This window comes from Nyctereutes procyonoides, unplaced genomic scaffold (assembly GCF_905146905.1).
Source record: "Nyctereutes procyonoides isolate TBG_1078 unplaced genomic scaffold, NYPRO_anot_genome, whole genome shotgun sequence".
Lineage (NCBI taxonomy): Eukaryota > Metazoa > Chordata > Mammalia > Carnivora > Canidae > Nyctereutes > Nyctereutes procyonoides.
Genome location: NW_026575047.1, coordinates 53,511,401 through 53,532,655, shown reverse-complemented (window position 1 = coordinate 53,532,655; position 21,255 = coordinate 53,511,401). Strand labels below are relative to the sequence as shown.

The 21,255-nt window shown below is 39.9% G+C and overlaps 2 protein-coding genes across 5 annotated transcripts in view; both read right to left on the bottom strand.

The window, feature by feature from the left end:
• Positions 1-21,255, bottom strand: part of ENTREP2 (endosomal transmembrane epsin interactor 2) — a 447,475-nt gene that overhangs the window by 139,515 nt on the left and 286,705 nt on the right. The window lies entirely within an intron of this gene.
• On the bottom strand, positions 212-4,542 carry NSMCE3 (NSE3 homolog, SMC5-SMC6 complex component). Its single transcript, XM_055326672.1, has one exon. It carries the CDS (start codon positions 4,403-4,405, stop codon positions 3,545-3,547), a length of 861 nt encoding a protein of 286 aa, XP_055182647.1. The 5' UTR covers positions 4,406-4,542; the 3' UTR covers positions 212-3,544.

Below are 21,255 nucleotides of genomic sequence, written 5' to 3'. Positions count from 1 at the left end.
GAGGGGGCTGCTTCTCCCTCTGCTTATGTTTCTACCTCCCTATGTTTATGAATAAATAAACCTTTAAAAAGTTTTTTAAAAATCCTACTTCTTTTCAGTAATGTATTGCAGTTCCAGCCAATGCAAAAAAGACAAGACTAAAATAAAAGGTATAAGAATTGGAAAAGAGAAAAAACCCTTACATTATGATGTAATAGAATTATAATAGCATGATATTGGCAAAGAGATAGCAAATAAATCAGTTTAGTCCTAGCCAAAATTTATTAATATTGGATATATTAGAGAACATATTATAAATCAGTATGGATAAACTATGAAAAGTTGGTGCTAGGCAATCCATATAGGACAAACATGAAAATTACACGCATACCTCATATCATATACAAAAATAGATTAAAAGCATTAAATGTGAAAGTCAAAATTTTTAACACTTATTAGGATTATGGAGATTTTTTAAAAGCACTACACAAAAAACATAGCCTTTAAAAATAAAACAGCAATGATTTTGACACATTAAAATTAAATCATCTGTAGGACCAAAAAAAAAAAAAAAAAGAAAAAAGAAAAAAAGGAACAAATAGTAAAATGTGACAAGCTATTTGCACTAGATATAATAGATAATGGATTAGTATGCAGAACATATAAGGAAATCTTACAAATAAAAAATAGAAAAAGCAGAACACAAAATAAGGCAAAAAAAAAAACACAACAGAAGAAAAAATACTTAACGACACTAGTAAACAAGACAAGCAAGTTAATATTACAATAAATTATCACTGTATACCCACAGTAGAAGTGTGGTGATTTGGAAGAACCGAAGTTTCATAAGGGGTGGGAGGGTGGGTCAGTAAAAAGGAACTCTAAAATGTTGGTGGATTGTAACTTAATACAAGCTCAAGAGCAATTTGGCAGGCCCCTGGATAGCTCTTAGTTATTTCTGGCTAGAGAAACTCAAGCATGTGCTTAAGGAAGCACTATACACTGTGGGCAAAAAGCTAAAAACTGGAAAGAACCTCTCCAATCATCAGGAAACGGATAAACTGTTACTTTTTTCTACAGTAAAGAACAACTACAATGAATACATCAGACCTTTGTGGGTAAATGTGAAAAACAAGGTGAGTTAAAAGAGCAAGTTGCAAAACAGTACAGTATAATGCCCCCTATATAAGTCATAACATAAAAGCTCACAAACTACTACTATACATTGTTCACCTATATATATAGTAAAAGTGTTAAACCCAACAATGGAATGATATCCACAAACTTTAACACCTCTGAGAAGGGTAAAAAGACTTAAGGGCTTCATCTGGCCTGTAATGTTTTACATTTTAAAATCCGAGGGCGCCTGGCTGGCTCCGTAGGAGGAACATGTGACTCTTGATCTCAGCGTGGTGAGTGCTGGCCCAAGTTGGGTGTAGAGATTGCTTACAAGAAATAAATAAAAATTCAAAAAAATAAAGAATAAAATCTGAAACAAAATGGTAATTCATTATAGGTTAAGTTATTAACATCTCTATGGAAAAGCATGAGAGAAGAGATGTGCCTCAGACATAACTGATAGTGGGTTCTGAGTAATGATAGTTTTCACCATACAGATGAAGATAACAGTGTTAAAACACTCCAGAAGGAAAAGCAGTCTGTGAGGTAAGGGACCAGTAAGCAGGATGCTCAATGACAAAGTAATTTATACAATGAAATAAAATTTAAGCCAAAAAGAAATACCTTCAAGGACCAATTACATTCCAACAGAATGAAATAAAACTCACTAATCTATCACATTCTTCCATTCCACTGCACCATAGACTCTTCTAGATGGCATTTAGTCCAGGGTTGATCAAATCCACCAATTTTTTTTTAAGCTAAAGTATTTATTTCAAGCTCATTTGAGGGTTAATTTGTAGTACCTTCGCAAACAATTACACTTATTTACCTGCTGAATAATTATTTGTGGAGTCCCTGAATATAAACAGCATTTTGCCAGAGGATATCGAAGGAAACCAATGGGAAGAAACTAGGAGCTCTTTCCTTTGGACTCCTTTAATCCATGTAACAAACTATGATATAGCTACTGTTTTTTCCATTTTACAGATAAATTGAGACAGAGAGAATTTAAAATCTACCCAAATCACCATGCTGAACATAGCATGAGCCCTAATTCAAATCCCACTTGTCAGACAACCTCAAAACCCACACCCTTTCACTATAGTTAGCTCTCAAGCCCAGGGGAGATCTGATGTCTCGCTGTCCGGCTCTACTTTATGTGGGCTATACTGACTATCTACCATGAGTTATGTTTTTCCATGGCACCACACAATAGGCTAGAATACTGACATAATTTTGAACTAACAACTCCTACTCTGTGATTTAGAAGATAATGAGAAAACCTGGAAAAATCACATTTAACTGCTCCAGACCAAGATTAAAAAACAAATTTAAAAAATTAAGGAACAAGTTTACAACTAAAGTCCTCCACACCAGGCACTGCACCAAGAACTTTACATATACTTCCAATATCTAATTACTACATTATCACACATAGCATGAGCATCATCAGCATATTTTACAGGTGAGGAAACATCTGTACACAAGTAAAGTAACCTGCCTAAAAGTCATATAGCTAGTTATGTGAAGCCAGGAGCTGAACCCAGGTAGTCTGATTCCCAATTAGGCAAGGTTAATCACAAACAGTTCTGTCAACTTTTTTGAACCCAGTGAGAAATGTATTTTCTATTTTACATCGTTATCCAATATGCACACACATATAAAGGACCAATCCCTACAAAACACTATTTGGCTTAATAACATGTAGCAAGGAAAAAAATTTTTAAGATGTTAGTTCTGAGTCACGAAATTAATATCTCATGAACCATAACGGAAAAATGCACAATATTTAACTGCTTCAGAGATATACAGTATTTATTACAATTATAGCAGCAAAAAAGGGGGAGGGACAAAAAACTAAATAGAACTAAATGGTCAGCCACAAAACTGAGTGATAATTACGAGTACCAAAAAAGTGCTATTCAGAGAAAATACAATATGCACATTGCTTACATCATGCATAATACTTATATATGGGAAATATATAAATATTTCTTCAGGTGAAAAAGGATGTAGAGAATCACATTTCTATTTTAATTTATACAGACTTTTATTTTAACTTTACAAACTGGGTTAGTTAGGAGACCAAATAATAGCCACCTCGCTTTTATTTTCTTGGCGCCAAAGCAATTTACTGATGTGTTCCTTTTTTAAAACACCTGTCCGAGATCATAGGACAAAGTCTTCCAATCAGCTGGATAAAGCTAGCAAAATCTTTATGCCAAAACATACAGGTCAAACAAATCAAAACAAAAATCCTCTCCTGATTGTTTTTTAGAAGTGGGTCCAAATAACTTACAATATTAAAAGAGAACAGAAGTTTTGCAAACACGTCCTAAAGCCACACACATTTAAGCGTTACAGAAACAGGCTCCCTCCCACCCCTATCCCTTCGCCCAGAGCCTTGGACCTTCTCCAGGGGTCCCTCTGAAAGCCTGGAGCTTCAAGAGGAGGGGGCTGGGCCACCTGTCTCAGGTCTGGCTCTGGCCTCCTCATCTGCCAAAGCCTCACAGTACTGTACTGGCCAGTCCTTGGGGTCCTGATTATGGACTTTGGCCACAAACTTAAGGACTTTCATCTTGCTGGTTTCCAGGTTGGTTCGGGGCCCCCACTGGAACTCATAGTCTACAGGATCGGTGTGGGGTATCCGCCGGTACTCCAGGTAACGCTGCCGCACAAACTCTTCGGTAATAAGTTTCTTTGGGTCCCCGAAAACCAAGTGCTTCTTTGTGGGGTACACCCCTAGGCGACGCAGGAAGTCCCAGACCTCCGTTTCCTTGATGGTGTTGCCCTTCATAAAGATGAGACCCAAAACAATCATGAGGAGGCCGGTGGTGGGCGTGCCCTGGTCGCCTCTCACCTCGGCATCCTCCTCCACCGGCTCCAGGGTGTTGATGAGGATGTAAGTATTGCTCTTGGGTTCCAGCTCCACCAGCTTGTACCCGAAGACGTACTCGAGGCGCTCGGCAGCCAGTCTCAGCAGGTCGGGGAAGATGTCCTTGTAGTCCCCAATGACGTGCTTGAGAATGTCGGTGCGCTTGATCGGGATCTTCTTCTGGTCCTTAATCAGCAAGAACTGCACCAGCTCGGCCACCTTCAGCTCCAGCTGCTGCTGGGACCGGGGCCCCACCTTGGGGGAGGCCTCGGCCCGGCGGGCGCTCTGCGACGCCGCGCCCCGGGCCTCCTGGGAGCCGCCCGCCCCGCGGGAGGTGCTCGGGGCCTCCTCGGCGGCGCCGCGGCCCCAGTCCTTGTCCCTGTCCGCCTGGGAGCTAGGGCGGCCCCGGCTCCTCGGCTTCTGCAACATATCCCCGGCGGCGGGAGCCGTAACGGGCAGCACAAGCCGCGGCAGCGGGGAAGCGGGGAAGCGGGGAAGCGGGGAAGCGGGGAAGCCGGGAAGCCGGGAAGCCGGGAAGCCGGGAAGCCGGGAAGCCGGGAAGTCGAACGCGGCGGGAATTGTGGGTTGGCGCGCAGCGCGTCCCGGCGGCCTTGGGCGGGGCCAGAGCGGCGCGAGCGGCGACGCGGAGACCGCGCTTGCGTCAGAGGAGACTGCGTGCCGCGTCACGATGGCTGCGCGCTGCGTCAGGGGCGTCTGCGCGGCCGGCGCGTTGGCGGAAAGCAGCCGCGTCCCGGCGGTGGCTGTGGTCCTGGTGTCCGGGGTCGTCCTCACCAGACCCCCCAGATAGAGACTAGGAACCAAGGCTCGCAGGCGAGTGTGCGCAGCCAAGCTCAGGACCACACGGGCTCGGGCAAGTACTGCAGAAAGTGAGTACGAAGAGTTTGAAAATCGCGAGTACTTTTAGGTAGAGCGTACTTAGGAGTGTGAATGTGGGGGGGGGGGGAGTAAGGCGAGGGGAGGAGGAGCAGAGCGTGGAAGTGAAGGGAAAGCATTTCCTTCCACACGAAACTACGCGGAAAGGATAAAAGACCCAGCTGCCTCCTCACTTGGCCTGCCCTGGCCACGCCTTTCCCTCGGCTGCGGTCCAGACCCTCCAGAACGTTTACCACCAGTTACTTTCTGTCCGGCCCTTAAGAGTTTATTAAACACGAATGTTTGGTAAAAGCCGGCTTGCCTTGCAAGCAGGATTTCTAAGCACGTTTTCACTCTTTCAGTATTACTACTATTTTAAGGATTTTATTTATTTATTCGTGAGAGACACACAGAGAGGCAGAGACACAGGCAGAGGGAGGAGCAGGCTCCGTGCGCGGAGCCCGATGCGGGACCTGAGCTGAAGGCAGATGCTCAACCACAGCCACCCAGGTGTCCCTTTTTCAGTATTTATGGTCTGTGCATTCAGCTGCCTCCTGTAGGACAACCAGGACAAAACCACACAAAGCATGTGCCAGTGAAGTCTTGGCTTACGTCTTTTGGAAAGCACTTGCTCCTGTAAACTGCCTTGAGCCCGGGATCACCATTTGCACAGAAACGGCCAAGAAGAATGCTACAAACAGAAACGTGCTGTCTCCAGAGATGCCCGCTTTAATTTGGGGCATCACTGATCAAGAACTGGAATAATGTGAATCTCTTAAATTTCTTAATTTTTAATATCTTAGCCCTAAGGCCCCATGAGAAAGAAAGGAGAACCCATGGGTATCATTCCTTATAATCTGTGATGTCTGCACTTTGTCTATATATTTTTAATTGTGCAGCTCTAATAGCCAACAGGAGTCATTTCATTAACTCAGACCATCTGCAGCCTGCTGCCATCACTTCTACAGATCTTAGCAAATGTGTTCCTTTTCTATTTACAGACTTGCAGAGAAGAAACAGTTTCCTACTTTGTCTTTTTTTAAAGCTGCCCAGAAAGCGGGAACACTCTTCAAAGAACCAAATCATATTGAGTTCCTCTTTAATGCAAATATATTCAAAGGAAAGCAATTCAAAACACATTATTTGAATAATAGCACCAAAACACAGCCTTATTAAAATTTCATTAAGTGTTAGTAACATAAAATTTTTGTTTGTAATTCAATATGAAAATGCAATCTGATAATGGCAGTGGGACTGTGAATCTAAATGTAAAATGATATTCTGTGTTGTGATGCGAGTATGCAAATCTGGCAAACTATGAGTAATAACTTTCTGTTCTACACAAGATCTAACAATATATCCTCAAGCATCAATCTTAATGACAGAAGCCTACTAAGAAAAACAAATATATCAAGGCATTCATTTTTTTTATACAATGAGAAAATTCATCTTCATTTTCCTTACAAATACGGACTTCTGTTAAATCTGCAATCAAGAATTCTGCAGAATTCTCCAAAAGGATCATTTGTACCCTGAGTTAAAAAAAAAAAAAAAATCAACCAACAGATAATAGAGAAATGGAAAATGAGATGAAAACCATTGTTAACAATTAGGCTGCATTTTTAGTGTAAATGTGCAGTATCCTTCAGCAGCATTTTTACTCAGCAGATTGTCATACTCAAAATAGGTCAGAAAAGATAACAGGTAAAACTACCTCTCTACACTGTGCCCAGAAGAATGCAGGTGACAAAATACAGACATCTAATAGTATTAGAATGAAGTTTAAGCATCACATGGAGAAGTTACCCAGCCACCCTCCATTTCAGATTGACATGGAAAGCCATGGATGTTTAGGGAAAAACTGTTATGATGATGGTAGTAACAACACTAATAATAATACATGTAAACAGCAGCTCATGATTATTACAAAGGTAACTGTGGGTCAGACTCTGTTCTAAGTGGTCTACATGTATTACTTCATTTAATTACCACAACAGCCTTATGAGGCCTGTGTGTTTACTATGTTTCTCTTCTCACAAAGGGAGAAACTGAGGCACAGAGGGAAATATTAACTGTTTTGGGGTCTTATAGCAAATAGGTGGATCTGGTGGCGGATCTGCTTTTGAATTAAGACAGTGTGCCTGCCTCCAGGGACACTTGGGTGGCTCAGTGGTTGAGCGTCTGTCTTCAGCTCAGGTCATGCTCCCGGGGTCCTGGGATTGGGTCCCCAATCAGACTCCCCTGCAGGGAGCTGGCTTCTCCCTCAGCCTATGTTTCTGCCTCTCTGTGTCTCTCATGAATAAATAAAAATAAGACAGTGTACCTCCAGACACTGTTTTTAACCATATGTTGAAGCAGAGAACATAATACGAGGTCCTTGAGAAAGCAAAGGTCAGATGGATCAGTTAGAAAGCTGTGTGACTTTGGGGGAGCTACTGACGTTCCTTTCTGTTTCCAAATTAACAAGATGAGATAGTAGTCTCCTTATCCAGAGGGAATACCTTCCAAGACCCTCAATGCATGCTTAAAACTGCAGACAGCAATGAATCCTATATGTACTATGCATACATATGTACTTAGGATAAAATTTATTGGCACAGTAAGGGATTAAAATCAAAAACCAATAATAAAATAGCACAATTATAACAGTATATCTAATTAAAGTTATGTAAATAATGTGTCAAAATGTCACCCTTCTTATGATGTGAGATGATGAAATGCCTATGTGATGGGATGAAGTGGGGTGAATGACACAGACACTGATGTAGCCATTAGGCTATTATTGACCTTCTGAGAATATGTTAGAAGGAGTATCATCTGCTTGCAGACCACAGCTAATCAAGAGTAACTGAAAGAGTGAAAAGCAAAACCACAGGTAAGGGGGGCTTACTATTAATAGCCCAGGCATCAAGGAACTAATGAGATACGTTTGCCAAGTACCTAGCACAAGGTTGGAACAGGGCAGTTGATAACAGTCTGCTTCTTTCCACAGGATTTATGTTAAGGAAAATATCTCAGGACTCTACGAAGCTGTATGTAGAAAGATGTTTACTGCAGTGCAACACTTCTACACGCAAAAATGAGAGAAAGGTCTGGAAAGAAACAAAGTGCTATTAAAGTTATTTTCTTTTAAAAATGAAACTCAGTGTTGATTGTCTTGCTTAAGAGATAAATGAGAAATATATTCTCAATGATTTTAACTTCACATTGACACCATGCCATAGCAGTTACACACATTCAAATTTTCAGTAAATTTAGTGTGACTTGAATATGACATTTGTGACTTTGTTCAGCCAGTGAAGAAACAAAGACAGGTAGTTTAAAAAAAAAAAATTCAGCTTATGTTAATGACCTAAACACTTTTATTACTAGACTGAAAAGGGAAAAAAAGAAAAATTCTTGAGGCAAAAATTAAGCTAGCTAAGATTTCAAATGTATTGAACAAAAATGCTTCCCAGTTACCACTTGCTCTTTAGATGTCTCTGAGTAATTAATTGCTTTATTTCATCTCCTTGGTAGCAAATGACTGCCAACAAGCTCTAATCATCTTTATTATCTACTGGATTCTCCTCTTCATTCATTGGTATTTTTTGCAAAACCAGAGAAAGGTTTTAAATTTTCTGTCAGCAACCTAGTGCAAAAAGCAGGTAAGGGCTTTCTGGGTAGAAAAGCAATGATAAAAGGATGCAGCCACCGTATATGAGCAGCTTCACTGCCTTTTCCAGTGAAAGAAAGTGGGACAGTGTGCTGCATGTAAGCGAAGGAGTTGGAGCAGGGGAGGCAGATCCTGTTGTGGTGAGTAGATAGGAAAAGGATTCCGTATACTTTAATGTTTGCAATAAAATCCCTTGTGTCCACTCATTTGTAACAAAGATACATACAAGTTAAATCACACAATAGGACTACTTGATAACACTTTGTCCTTCAAGCAAGAATACTTTAGGTGGCAATAGAGCTTTCCTTGGCTGGTAGAAGGGGGTGAAGAGGTATAGCTTGATGAGATAGCTCCTTTCAAGCACTGCAGCCATTTGGCCCAGAAATACCTTAGACTCTCTTTTCAAGAAATACAAAGCTCCCAGTTACCGAGGGTAACTTTTTACTTAAGAAAATCATTAAGGTCTATTAGGTTATAAAATTACACATAAGGTCTCAATAGTGGCCAATAAGTTTCTTCTTGTTTGCTTGGTTTTGCCTCTTGTTCTGCATCTTTTCCCTTTACAAACTGCTTCTTCCCATCTCTAAGAGACCTTGGTAAGGCTCTACCTGAGTGCATGTGATTCAGGCCAGACACAGTGACTGGTTTAGCAGTCCAGTCAGCATCCTCCAAAGGTTCACATAAGTTCTCTTTTCTCCAAGCTAACAAGCTCAATGGTAATGTAAACCTAGCCACCTTTGCCTTTGCTTGGGTGTAGCCTGCTTCATGGTGAAGCCAACTCAGAGGTCTAAGAGATGAAGAAACAGTCTTAATGCTACCGTCTGATTTCCTGGATCCTGAGTTCAAGATCAGACTCCTGGGTAACTATTTACTGAAGCAAGTCAGATCTTTTGCTTTATCTGCTTCCAGTTGATTCTCCTCACTTGAAACTGGAAATATTCTGGCTAAACAGTTCCAAACTCAATTAAGCAGGAGAAACGAAGGTACTAAGGAAAGAGACTTGGTTTCAAGAGAATGGAGCTAGACAAAGTTATTACCTATAAAGTTGCTGAATGTAATGAGAGGCACTCTGAATATAATTTGTTATTTTTATTGTTTCTTGCCACATTCTATGGTTGAAGAATGCACTTAATGATTTTAATTGCTGGCAATAAAGCCAAAGTAGAAATCATGAAAGACTTTTTCCATATAAGAATGTACATATGAGCTAATCTGGTGATTTACCTCTGCAGAAAAAAAGTTTCAGACAATCTGGAACATATTTTAAAGCATTTGTTTCTCTAGTTGTTTCTCCATATGTAACAAAGTATTTTCCCACAGGCCACACCATTCAAGGTGACAGAAGCCTCATTCTTCTAGGTTTCATTTTAGAACAGAGGTATACTCACATGGCAAGGGTACCAAAGAGGAGAATGGACAAGGCTAATACTCCCAAGAGAGGCAAGACAGATAAGTTGTTTTGAGAACACTGAACAAATTGAAATGGATTAAGAATAAAAGATGAATGAGAAAGAAATATGAAAATATGAGGGCAGACAAGATAGATCACACATGTATGTATAACTGGTGCTCCTGAAGGACACAACAGTCATAAATAGAAAACCAGAAATAATACTCAGAGGTACTCTAGAGATGGCTGTAGGAGTCCTGGCGAGATGGTGGGTAGACACAGATACCATCTCTGATCCCCTCTCTTTCCTTGTCCCCCCCCCACCTTGAACTAAATCAACAACTAAAGCAGGTATGCATTCCAGGCTGGAGAATACACAAAGGCCATGGGTTCTCTAAAATCTGCAAAGGAGAGAGGACAAGGCTTCTTCCTCCTTGAGTTGCAAATGAGAGCTTAGGTACCTGCTAAGGAGAAGGCCTGCACACTCCCAAGGCCTGGGAAGACCCAGGATCTTGTGGTACTTTGGATATTCAGCTAGCAGAAACCCATGTCTCCCTTCTGAGAAAGCCTACTGCTGCCATCTTTCTGAGAGTAGTCCAAGTGCTTGCCCAGGCTGCTAATTGCCCTTAGAGGAAGCCTTACAGACAGGTCAAAATGCTATCAGGCCTTGAGGCTGGAGAGGCCTTGAGGAGTTTCAAACATTTTGAGTCTGGACTCTAAGAGGCTGCTTCACGGTACCTCAGGAGACCCATAAACAGTGTGTTCTTTGAGTCACGGTGGTTCATAGAAGCAAAATCTGCTGTGCCAGAAACTTCTGAGCCTCTCACCACTTGCCAGCCTACTTACCAGCAACTCCAGCAGCATGATCTGTAGAGGAAAGAAAAGTACAGAACCTGGCACAGGTGAAATAAAACAGCTCATTAGATATCCAAGAATTCAAAGAAGCAGTAAGACTGACAAAAAGCTACACTGACCAAGAAAGAACACCCAGATTAATAAAGTCTGGAATGGAGGGGATATTACTACCAACCTTGAAAAAAATTAGAATGCTGTGAGCACTAAACAGCTATATACCAACAAATTAGATAAATCTGGTGAAATGGAAGAGTTCCTAGAAAGAGATTTCAAGAAGAAATAGGAACTATAAATAAACCTACAACAAAGGAAGACTGAATTAGTAGTTTAAAAACCTCCCACAAAGAAAATCGGTGGTTTCATTGGTGAATTCTACCAAAATTCTTTTAAAAAGAATTAAGACCAACTCTTTACAAACTCTTCCAGAAAACTGAAGAACCAATTCCCAGCTCATTCTGAGTCCAGTATTATCTTGATACAAAATGAGACAATGGCATTACAAGAAACTACAAACCAACATTCCTTTTGTTTTTTCCCCCCAACATTCCTTTTGAATACAGATGCAGAAATCCTTATCAAAATAGTAACAGACAAAATCTAACAATATATAAAACAGATTGAAGACAATTCCTAACAAAATCCCAGTTGCACTTTTTATAGAAATTGAAAGGCTGATCCTAAAATTCATCAGGAAATTCAAGGGACCCAGAAAAGCCAAAACACTTAAGAACAAAGTTGGAGGACTCACACTTCTACAATATGTCCAAACTTACAACACAATGGTAATCAAAGCTGTATGGTACTGGCACAAGCATAGACATATTGTTATGAGCTAAATTGTGTTTTCCTCCTCCTCAAATGCGTAAGTTGAAGCCCCAATTACTAGTACCTCAGAATGTGACTGAATTTGGAAGTAAGGTCTTTAAATGGATTAAGTTAAAATGAGGCCATTAGAGTGGGCTGCTAATCCAATAACACTGATGCCCTCAGAAGGACACCATCCTTCTTCATCCCCGGAAGAAACACCAGGGATGTGTGCACACAGAGAGAAGGCCAGGCAAGGACACAGTGAAAAGGCAGCTGTCTGCAAGTCAAGAAGAGAGGCTCAAGAGAAAACCACACTTACCAACGGTTTGATCTTGGACTTCTAGCCTCCAGATTGTTAGAAAATAAATTTTCTGTTGGTTAAGCCACCTAAGCCGTGGTATTTTGTTATGGCAGCCCTGGTAAACTGATACACATATAGAGCAATGGAGCAGAAGTGAGAGTGCAAAAGCAAATCTGTACATCTATGGTCAACAGACTTTTTTTTTTTTTAAAAAAAGGGGACCAAGGTAATTCAATGGAAGTAACAACAAATGGTCCTGGGGTGACCGATATTCACATGCAAAAGAATTAATTGGACCCTGATCTCACACCACATACAAAATTAAAGTGGATCATGGACCTAAATGTAAGAAATAAAACTTACAAAACTCTTAGAATGAAACATAGCAAATTTTCATGACATGGGGTTTATCAAAGACCTCTTAGATAAGAGACTAAAAAAGCAGAGGTGATAAATTAGAAGACTGATAAATTACACTCCATCAAAGTTAAAAACTTTTCTGTGTCCAAGGATACTCAAGAAAGTGAAAAGGCAATCTACACAGTCTGGGGGAAATTATTTGCAAATCGTGTATCTAATAAGGGAATGATATGTAGAACATATAAACAACTCTTGGAACTTGACAAAAATCCATTTGTAAAACTAGGCAAAGGATTTGAATAGACATGTCTCTAAAGATGTAAGCATGGCTAATCACATGAAAAGATGTTGAGCATAATTAGTCATTAGGGAAATGCAAATCAAAACCATAATGATATACTACTTCACACTCCAGAATGGCTATAAACAAAAAAGGCAGATAATATCAAGTGTTAGCAAGGAGGCAGAGAGATTGGAAACCTCAGGTATTGCCGTTGGGAATGTAAATGGTACAGCTTCTGTGGAACACAGTTTTATTGTGGTGAATAGGGAGTGACTGCTAAAGGGTATGAGATTTCTTTTGGGGGTGATTGAAAATGTGATAAAATTAGATAATGATGGTTGCATAACTCTGAAGTATGCTAAAAAAACACTGTATACTTTAAAAGAATTTTATGACATGTTTATTATGTCTTAAACCTATTTTAAAAAGGACCTGAAGAAGGCCAAGCTAAAGAATCTTTAATAAGTTGCTCCTTCTGAAGTGTAATGAGATGGAACAGAAGAAATCTAAGAAAACAGTAATGAGAACCATCAAATGATGTAGTTAGGGCACCTAGACTTTCTGAATCAATACCAACAGAAAGAAATTTTAATTAAAAAGTTATACTAAAATGGAGCAGAGTCTACTGTTGAAATGATTTCTGCCATTATCACAAAGATGTTTATATTTTAGGCAACAAATGAACATCTTTCTGCTACATGGTTTAATGGAACACAGTTTCATCCTTCCCCTGCCACCAATTTTCTCTGGGTCCTGGAAGGCCTCTCATAGTTAGATCTCAGCCTCTTCACCAGCAGAAAGGCAGGGCTGAATTAAGCAAACTTTCTCAGCTGTAAAATCCCATTAATATATGAAAGAAATAGGGGCTCCTGGGTGGCTCAGTTGGTTAGGCATCTGACTCTTGAGTTCGGCTCTAGTCATGATCTCAGGTTTGTGAGATCATACCCCTTGTCAGGCTCTGCACCGGGTGTGGTACCTGCTTAAGATTCTCTCTTTCCCTGTCCCTCTGCCTCCCCACCTCTAATAAAAATATATATACATATATATATACACACACACACACACGTGTGTGTTTATATTATATAAAACATAAACAATTCTAAATATAAAGAATTATATATGATATATACATTAATATATATAAAGAATTCCTTTATATTCCTTTCCTTGCATGTGCATGAGATGTGGATGCTGTGTGTAGCTTTCAGAAGCCTTGAACAAAAAGAATGACACTCCAGGCAATAAACAAGTTTGATCTTAACTGGACAAAAGTAGACACAAATAAGGCTTGGGGAAGAAAGAAACGGAATGGGTAAGACAACACACCTTTTGACATCAGGGAAAAATGGCAACCTTATAAATACACATCAGTGCTGTGGTTGAGAAAGTGATTTAAGGAAGAGATAAAACCCCACACATAAGTGAAAATCACATCCATCTGTGAAGGAAGAAAGAGCAGAGGGGAAACCTGCTGCCTACCTGCTGTGTCTGGCCCAGCTGACTTGGCTGCAATGTTGTTTCCAGCAACCAGGAAGCCACCATGTGGGAAGCACAGCTCTAAATGCATGAGAGGTAGAGGAGCTTGTTTTTCTGAAAGATTGCAGCCTCTTGAAGCTGGCAACAACCCATAATCTGACTGGACAAACCAAGGCATCTTTCTTGAAAAGGATGACATTTTTTTAAATTCAGATTTTATTAATCCCATAATTTTGAGAGAGGTGGTGTGGGAAAAGAAAATGTTAGCTAATTAACCACTTCCTATGATCCAATCAGTCATTAAAAATGTGCTTACGAAATTTTCTTGAACTGCACAATTGTTTATAATAATCCAAGTGGTTCATACTACTCATGCATGTTTTCTTTTCCTTTCGCATTTATGTCTAAGCAAATCACCTAATTCAGTGTGGTTATTACTCTACACACTTAAAAACTGTATATTGGGAAATTTTCACACAGTAATTAATGTAGCTATATCTGTTATGCTTAATCCTTTGTGCCCAGGTGTGATTATTAGGTGCAGATTACAGAAATTCAGCCCAACTCAATTGCCACTTAATATTAACATCCATTCACATGTTCATTTGATTAATCTTACTTAAGGGTGATATTTTCTAAATATATAAATAAGCTATACAACCAACATAACAAGTGACTGGTTTATGAGTGGACTTGTGACCCCTGAGGCTCTATGCTATATACTTGGTCTCCAGTTTTCTTGGAAAGAGAAGACAGGAAGTTATAACCTCAGGCTCTGGAGGTTTTTGGGAGTTCCAATCTATCCTTACCGCCTGGACTCATGCAGCACCCTCAAGTCTAGCCTTGTTTCCTACCTGTAACTGTTCCTAATATGACAACGACCAGGAGACAGCTATGCTCTGAGAGCCCCAGGCCAGCCAGCCAGCAAATGTTCTGCATCCTGTGGCTACTGATGATGCCTAGGGTAGGGGTGTGTCCAGAGGCTGACCCACTATTGTTCCCCATGGCCTTTGATAAAGGTGCACACTTAGCACAGAGAGCCAGAAATCAGTAAAACTTTATAGACCAAAGGTCAGGTAATATGGAGAAAAGCTGAATCCGTGGAAGAGCTCAGAGTGAGAAGCAGCCATCCTAACCCAGAGTAGGATAACCCAGGGGACTTCTGAGCAGCAGAAAGGGAGCCAGTATGGCTGAGGTGTTGTCTCCATTGAAGGAGAAGTTGCAAGGTAGGCCTGGAGACAATCTAGCTCTATTTGATTCTGAAAATGGACACTATCCCTATCCCCATACCTCCTCCTGCCATATCTAAAGTGAGACAGTGGAGTTTGCCAGCCCAACTGCCCCTTCCCCACAGAGGGAAAAACAGTCTCACCCTTCTTCATCTCTAAGGGATCCTGTCACAGACACTAGCTGAGCCCAAACCAACATTGGGGAAACTCCCAGCAACATGATCAGGCAAAGCAAACTCACATGCATATCTCAGAAGCACAGTGGTTTGAAGGAAAAAGACAGCCTAATTCCAGAACAGATGGCTACTATGGAGCAGAACTAATAGAAGAAACAGAAATAGACTATCAAATAAAAATATAATGAGAACATATAATGAACTATTATTAGAGTACAATAAAATGCTTCCAGAACAGAATAATTCTTGGTTTTTAAATTTAAAATTCTAGTAGAAGTACTATAAGAGAATGGTCCCTGCTAAAAACGAAATCACAATTTTAGAAGGTTCAAGTGAGAGAGGTGTCACACAATACAGGACAAAAGTTAATGGAATAAAAATCACAAGTGAAATATCAAGATATGAAGGGCAGAGCAGGAGGCATAATAAATTACAGACATTTGGGGGAACAACATACGACAGAATATGCAAACTATATCAAGGGAAAATCAACTCAAGTCTTCTTATTTGAAAGGGCTCTGGAAAAAACAGAATTTAGACCCATCCTACTAAAATTTCTGAATTTCAAGAACAGAAAACCATATAAGCTTCCAGACAAGAGTTAAATTGCTTCCAGAAACAATCTAATATCACATTTCTCAGTTTTAATTAAAAAATTCTCTACCCATGCAAACTATTATGTGAGTATAAAAGAGTAGATTATGTGATTTGCTGAGTGGGAAGCAGGTGTCCCAGGTGTCCTCTTTGAGAATACTCCAAAATACTCTCACCAAAGTATCATATCAAACAAGGAACCATGGGATGTGAAAACAGAGTTTAGTAAGCAGAACAAATCTTGTAATATTTATTTTAAAATCTTAATGGACAATGATAATGTGAATGTAAATTGTTCTACAGTTGATCATAATTTCTTTTTTTTTTTTTTTGATCATAATTTCTGAAGTAGAAGAAGTAAGATTTTGGTAAGATCCTGGACCCAAACAATCTCAGCATACCCCAGGAATAAGGAGAAAAAAAGATGGGGGATGGAACGTAAAGAAGAATGATTCTAAGGGTCTCTTCCAGAAGTGAAGAGGACACTGAAGCTATTTCAGTGGGAGGGTGTGCTGCTTATTAAGCTCTGATCTTTCTGTTCCAAGTTCTCTGCTCACTTATGCTGGGGTTGGGTGTCTGTAAACCATAGATGGCTTCCTGTTGGTTTCTGTTGGTAGGCCTTGCTTCTCCTTGTTTTCTTGCTCTTCCAGTCAGTAAGGTCCTAGAAATACCCCTGTCCTGGCAGCAGCAACTGGTTTCAACCTCCACTCCGAGCACCAGCCTCATTGTGCTATCACACAGGTATGAACAATGGCAAATTACATCCCTATATATATCAGAAGGATAAGAGAATATTATTAATTACAATGTTCACATATTTGAAAATAGATGAAATGGACAAATTCCTAGAAAAATATAAACAAAACTTATATAAGAAAAATACACAAAGTTTTAATAGTCCTAGGAACTGTTTCTGTAATTCTAAATCTTTCCTCAAAAAAACCCCAAAAAACTCAACCCAGAAGACTTCACTAGTGAAATCTACCAAGCACTTAAATGAGAGATAACACCAGCCTTAAATAAATGCTTCCAGAAAAGAAAAAGAGGAACTATTCCCATTGTGTTTTATACAGAAATCATAACCTTAGTATAGAAATCTGACATTTTGAAAAATGAAGATAAAAGGCCAATATCCCTCACAAATATATAATCAAAAGCCCTGAACAAAACATAGAGAACATCAAGAGATTCAGCATTGAGAAAGCTGAGTTCAATCTAGGAAGGCAAATTGGCTGAGCATTCAAAAGTCAATCAAGGTGATTCACCACATTAACAGAATAAAGAAGATCTTTCATATGGTCATCTCAAAAAAGTCAAGGGAGAAAATTCAATATCCATCTTAAAAAATATTAACAAAACAAGAAACTCAAATCTTGAAATAGAAGGGGAAGTTAACTGATCACTACAATCCACATTAAACATCATTCTCTATTATGAAATACTGAAAATGTTCCTCTGAGATGAATAAAAGTTACAAAGATTGGGAAAAAAACAAAGTTGTCTTTTCTTTTTCAAATGACATGATTCTAGATGTAGAAAATTCAAAAAACTATACAGATAAACCATTAGAATTAGTAAATTATCAAAGTAGGTGAAGACAATGTCATTAGGCACAAATCCGTTTCATTTCCACTTTTCAATGACAAAGAAAATGCAATTAAAATATATGCCATATGTGACACATTTTCCCAAAGATGGATCCTACATGCCCTTTTGTACTATAATGTGGGTGGCTGCTTTTCCCATCAAGAGGCAGATAATTTTTCCACCCCCTCACACATGGACTAACTTTGTGGCTTGCTTTGAACAATCAAGTGTGGTAGAAGTTACATCATGTGAATTTTGGAGCATATGCCTGAACCCACCTGCATCGGCTGCTTTTGTCCTCTTGGGATATTCCCTTTTATAGTGCTCTCTTTGCTGTGGACAGATGCCCTACCTAGACTAATGAATGATGACAAGAGAGGCCCAACTTCAGCAGCATCAAAGTTCTGAATATTCAAGTGGGGCCATTGGGACTGCCAAGCATAATCTGAGTACCATCACAAGAGGGACTTCAGGCAAGACCAGCACAGTACCCACAGAATCATCGTTCAGGGATAATAAACTGTAGAGATCTAAGCCATGACATTTTGAGGTGGCTTGTGGCACAGCAATCGATAACTGATCACTATGCACAACACTGCCAAAAAAATTAAAGATAGGTAAGTAGATATAGGACTTCCAGCTAATGAAAAACATGTAATGCTTCTACTCAGATATTTATAAAAATATTGAAAGAAACTAAAGATGATCCAAATAAATACTCATAGGATGGAAAATATACTGTGGTAAAGATGTCAACTGTCTCCATAATGATTTACAGATCCACTATAATCCCATCAAAAATTCTAGCAGGGGGATCCCTGGGCGGCGCAGTGGTTTGGCGCCCGCCTTTGGCCCAGGGCGCGATCCTGGAGACCCGGGATCGAATCCCACGTCAGGCTCCCGGTGCATGGAGCCTGCTTCTCCCTCTGCCTATGTCTCTGCCTCTCTCTCTTTCTCTCTCTGTGACTATCATAAATAAATAAATAAAAAACTAAAAAAAAATTCTAGCAGGGTTTCTTTGTAGAATTTGACAAGCTGACTACAAAATTTATACAAGAATGCAAAGGACCATAAATAGCCAAACAATCTTAAAGAACAAAGTGTTTATTGCATACCAAGATGTACTTAAAAGTTGTGGTTATTTAAGACAATATATAATATAGACAAAAAGACCAAAATATCAAATAGAGAATCCAGGAAGTGACCCATAGATAGAACACTTCCACATCACATGGATGATATTTGCACAGCAATGAGGAAAGGACTATCTTTTGAGTGGATCTAGGTCAACTAGATATTCATGTCGAAAAATGAAACTATAGGGATGCCTGGGTGGCTCAGTGGTAGAGCATCTGCCTTTAGCTCAGCATGATCTCAGAGTCCTGGGATGGAGGCATGCATCAGGTTCCTTGCTGGGAGCCTGCTTCTCCTTCTGCCTATGTCTCTGCGCCTCTCTCTCTCTCTCTCTCTCTCAGTCTCTCATGAATAAATAAAATCTTTAAAAAAATGAAACTATATTATAAAAAAATTAAATGCAATTATAGTTCTGGATGCAAAAAGGAAAATAATACTATTTTTAAAGATGTTTAAAGATAACACAGGAAAAAATCCTTATGACCTTGAGATAGGAAAACCTTATTTTAATCAAGACACCAAAGATGGTTTTGAGATAAAAACAAGCCTCTGAATGCAAGAACATATATATATATATATATATATATATATATATATATATCCATCTGACAAATTACAAATAACTTGACAAAGGGCTTATTTCTAGAATATATAAAGAACTCTTTAAAACAAATAAGTACTTACAACACAATGGAAAATGGGCAAGAGCTTTTATAGGTACTTCACAAACAAGGGTACCTAAATGTCTAATAAACATATGAAAAGGTGTTCAGCCTCATTAGTAATTAAGGATATGCATAAAAATAAAAGCTACAAATAAAATAAAACAAAACTATAGTAAGATACCATGATTCACCCACCATATGCCTCAAAGGAAAATCTCTGGCAACACCAGGTACCGGTGATAATGGAGAAAAACGGAACCCTCATACTCTGCTAGGAATAATGTAAACTGGAACAACCACTGTGGAGAAATATGTGGCATTATCTACTGAAGCTAAACCCACACACCCCAGAATTTCACTTCTAGGTAGTGCACAAAAAAGATATTTAAGTGAACATTCATAGCAGCATTATTTGCCAATAGTCACCAAATTGAAGTAATCAAACTGACTATCCACAATAAAACATGTAAATATAAAATGTGGCACATACAGTAGAACACAATACAGCAATGAGAATTAAGGAACCCCATCTAAATGCACCAATGTGAATGAATCTCATTCCTCATTCATTGCTTTTGTGGATTCTGCCCTGACCTCCTGGAATAAAGGTATCAGAGGGACCCTTTTCAAAGCCCTTCCTCTGCTCACTATTACAGAGCTCCCTTACTTAGGGTAAAAGACAAAGTCCTTTAAATCATCCACTAGTCTCCACACAAGGTAGCCCCTGTTGGACCTCTAATTTCAATGCCTTTTACCCCTCACACAGTCCCTTCCAGCCACACCTCTCCTTGTTGTCTCTTGAGTGTGTCCAGCATACTTCCACCTGAGGGCCTCTGTACTAGCTAGTCCCTTTCCGGGGAAGTTCTCCAACCCAGCCCTCTCCCAGGCCATGATCACATAGCTCACTCTCACCTCCTTCAGGTCTCCAGCAACAGGAGAGTATCTCTCATCATCTCCTTATATTCCTTATGTGCTTCCTGGTTTTCCACTTATCTGCATGTTACATATGATATACTACCTGTTTTTCCATCTCCTTGAACTAGAATAAAGCTTCATGAGAATGGGAATTTTGTCTATTTTTTTCATGGCTATATCCCCAGCATCCAGAACATCTCCTGGCATACAGAAGGTGCTCAATAAAATCCTGTTGAAGAGCAATGACATAAAAGGTGCTAAAATGTTGACTGAAGCTCTCTATGCTCAAGAGGAACTTGTCTACCAGTGGGCCTCACTGATGAGTTCCCCTATCTCCCCAGAACTGTGATTTTTTTTTTCTCCCCTTGGACAATGGATTTCTACAGAAAGGAATCTTCATGCTTCAGCCTAAGGATGGTTGGGACTAGCAGTCAATGCTCTGGGAGTTACAAAGAGGGAGGCTGAGATGGCAGATGGAGGCATGGCCTCACTATTCCCCCCCAGAACCTCATTTAATCTTATGTGTCCCCAGAACATCCATGTGTGCCATAGGGGGTCCAGCCTCCCTTCCAGATGGGATGGGTCATGGGGCCAAGTCTGGAGCAACAGGATTGTGTCCCCTCTAGTCCGAGGCACTTAGCAGTGAGGGGGACACCCCTTTCTTCTCCCTGGGCAGCTATGTGGGGACCACAGATAAGATGGTAGAGCCACAAACAGAAGTGGTCTCAATACCTCCCACTGCCCCCCAAAAGTTGCCTAGCCAATATAAGACATTTTGTGAGCAAGAAACAAACCTTTACTATGTTGAGCCATTGAAATTTCGGTCTTTTTGTTTGTTACTGAAGCATAGACTAGTTCATCCTGACTTTCCCATAAGGCATCACACTCCTGCCTTAGTTGTACCTGTCATCTCTCCAACTCCCTTAATCCTAATGTCTCTTTGACTCAACCCTTGTCTACTCTTGGAGAAGGACAATTT

Coding starts and splice junctions, on each gene's coding strand:
- NSMCE3 (XM_055326672.1), bottom strand. CDS start 4,405: ATGTTGCAGAAGCCGAGGAGCCGGGGCCGCCCTAGCTCCCAGGCGGAC.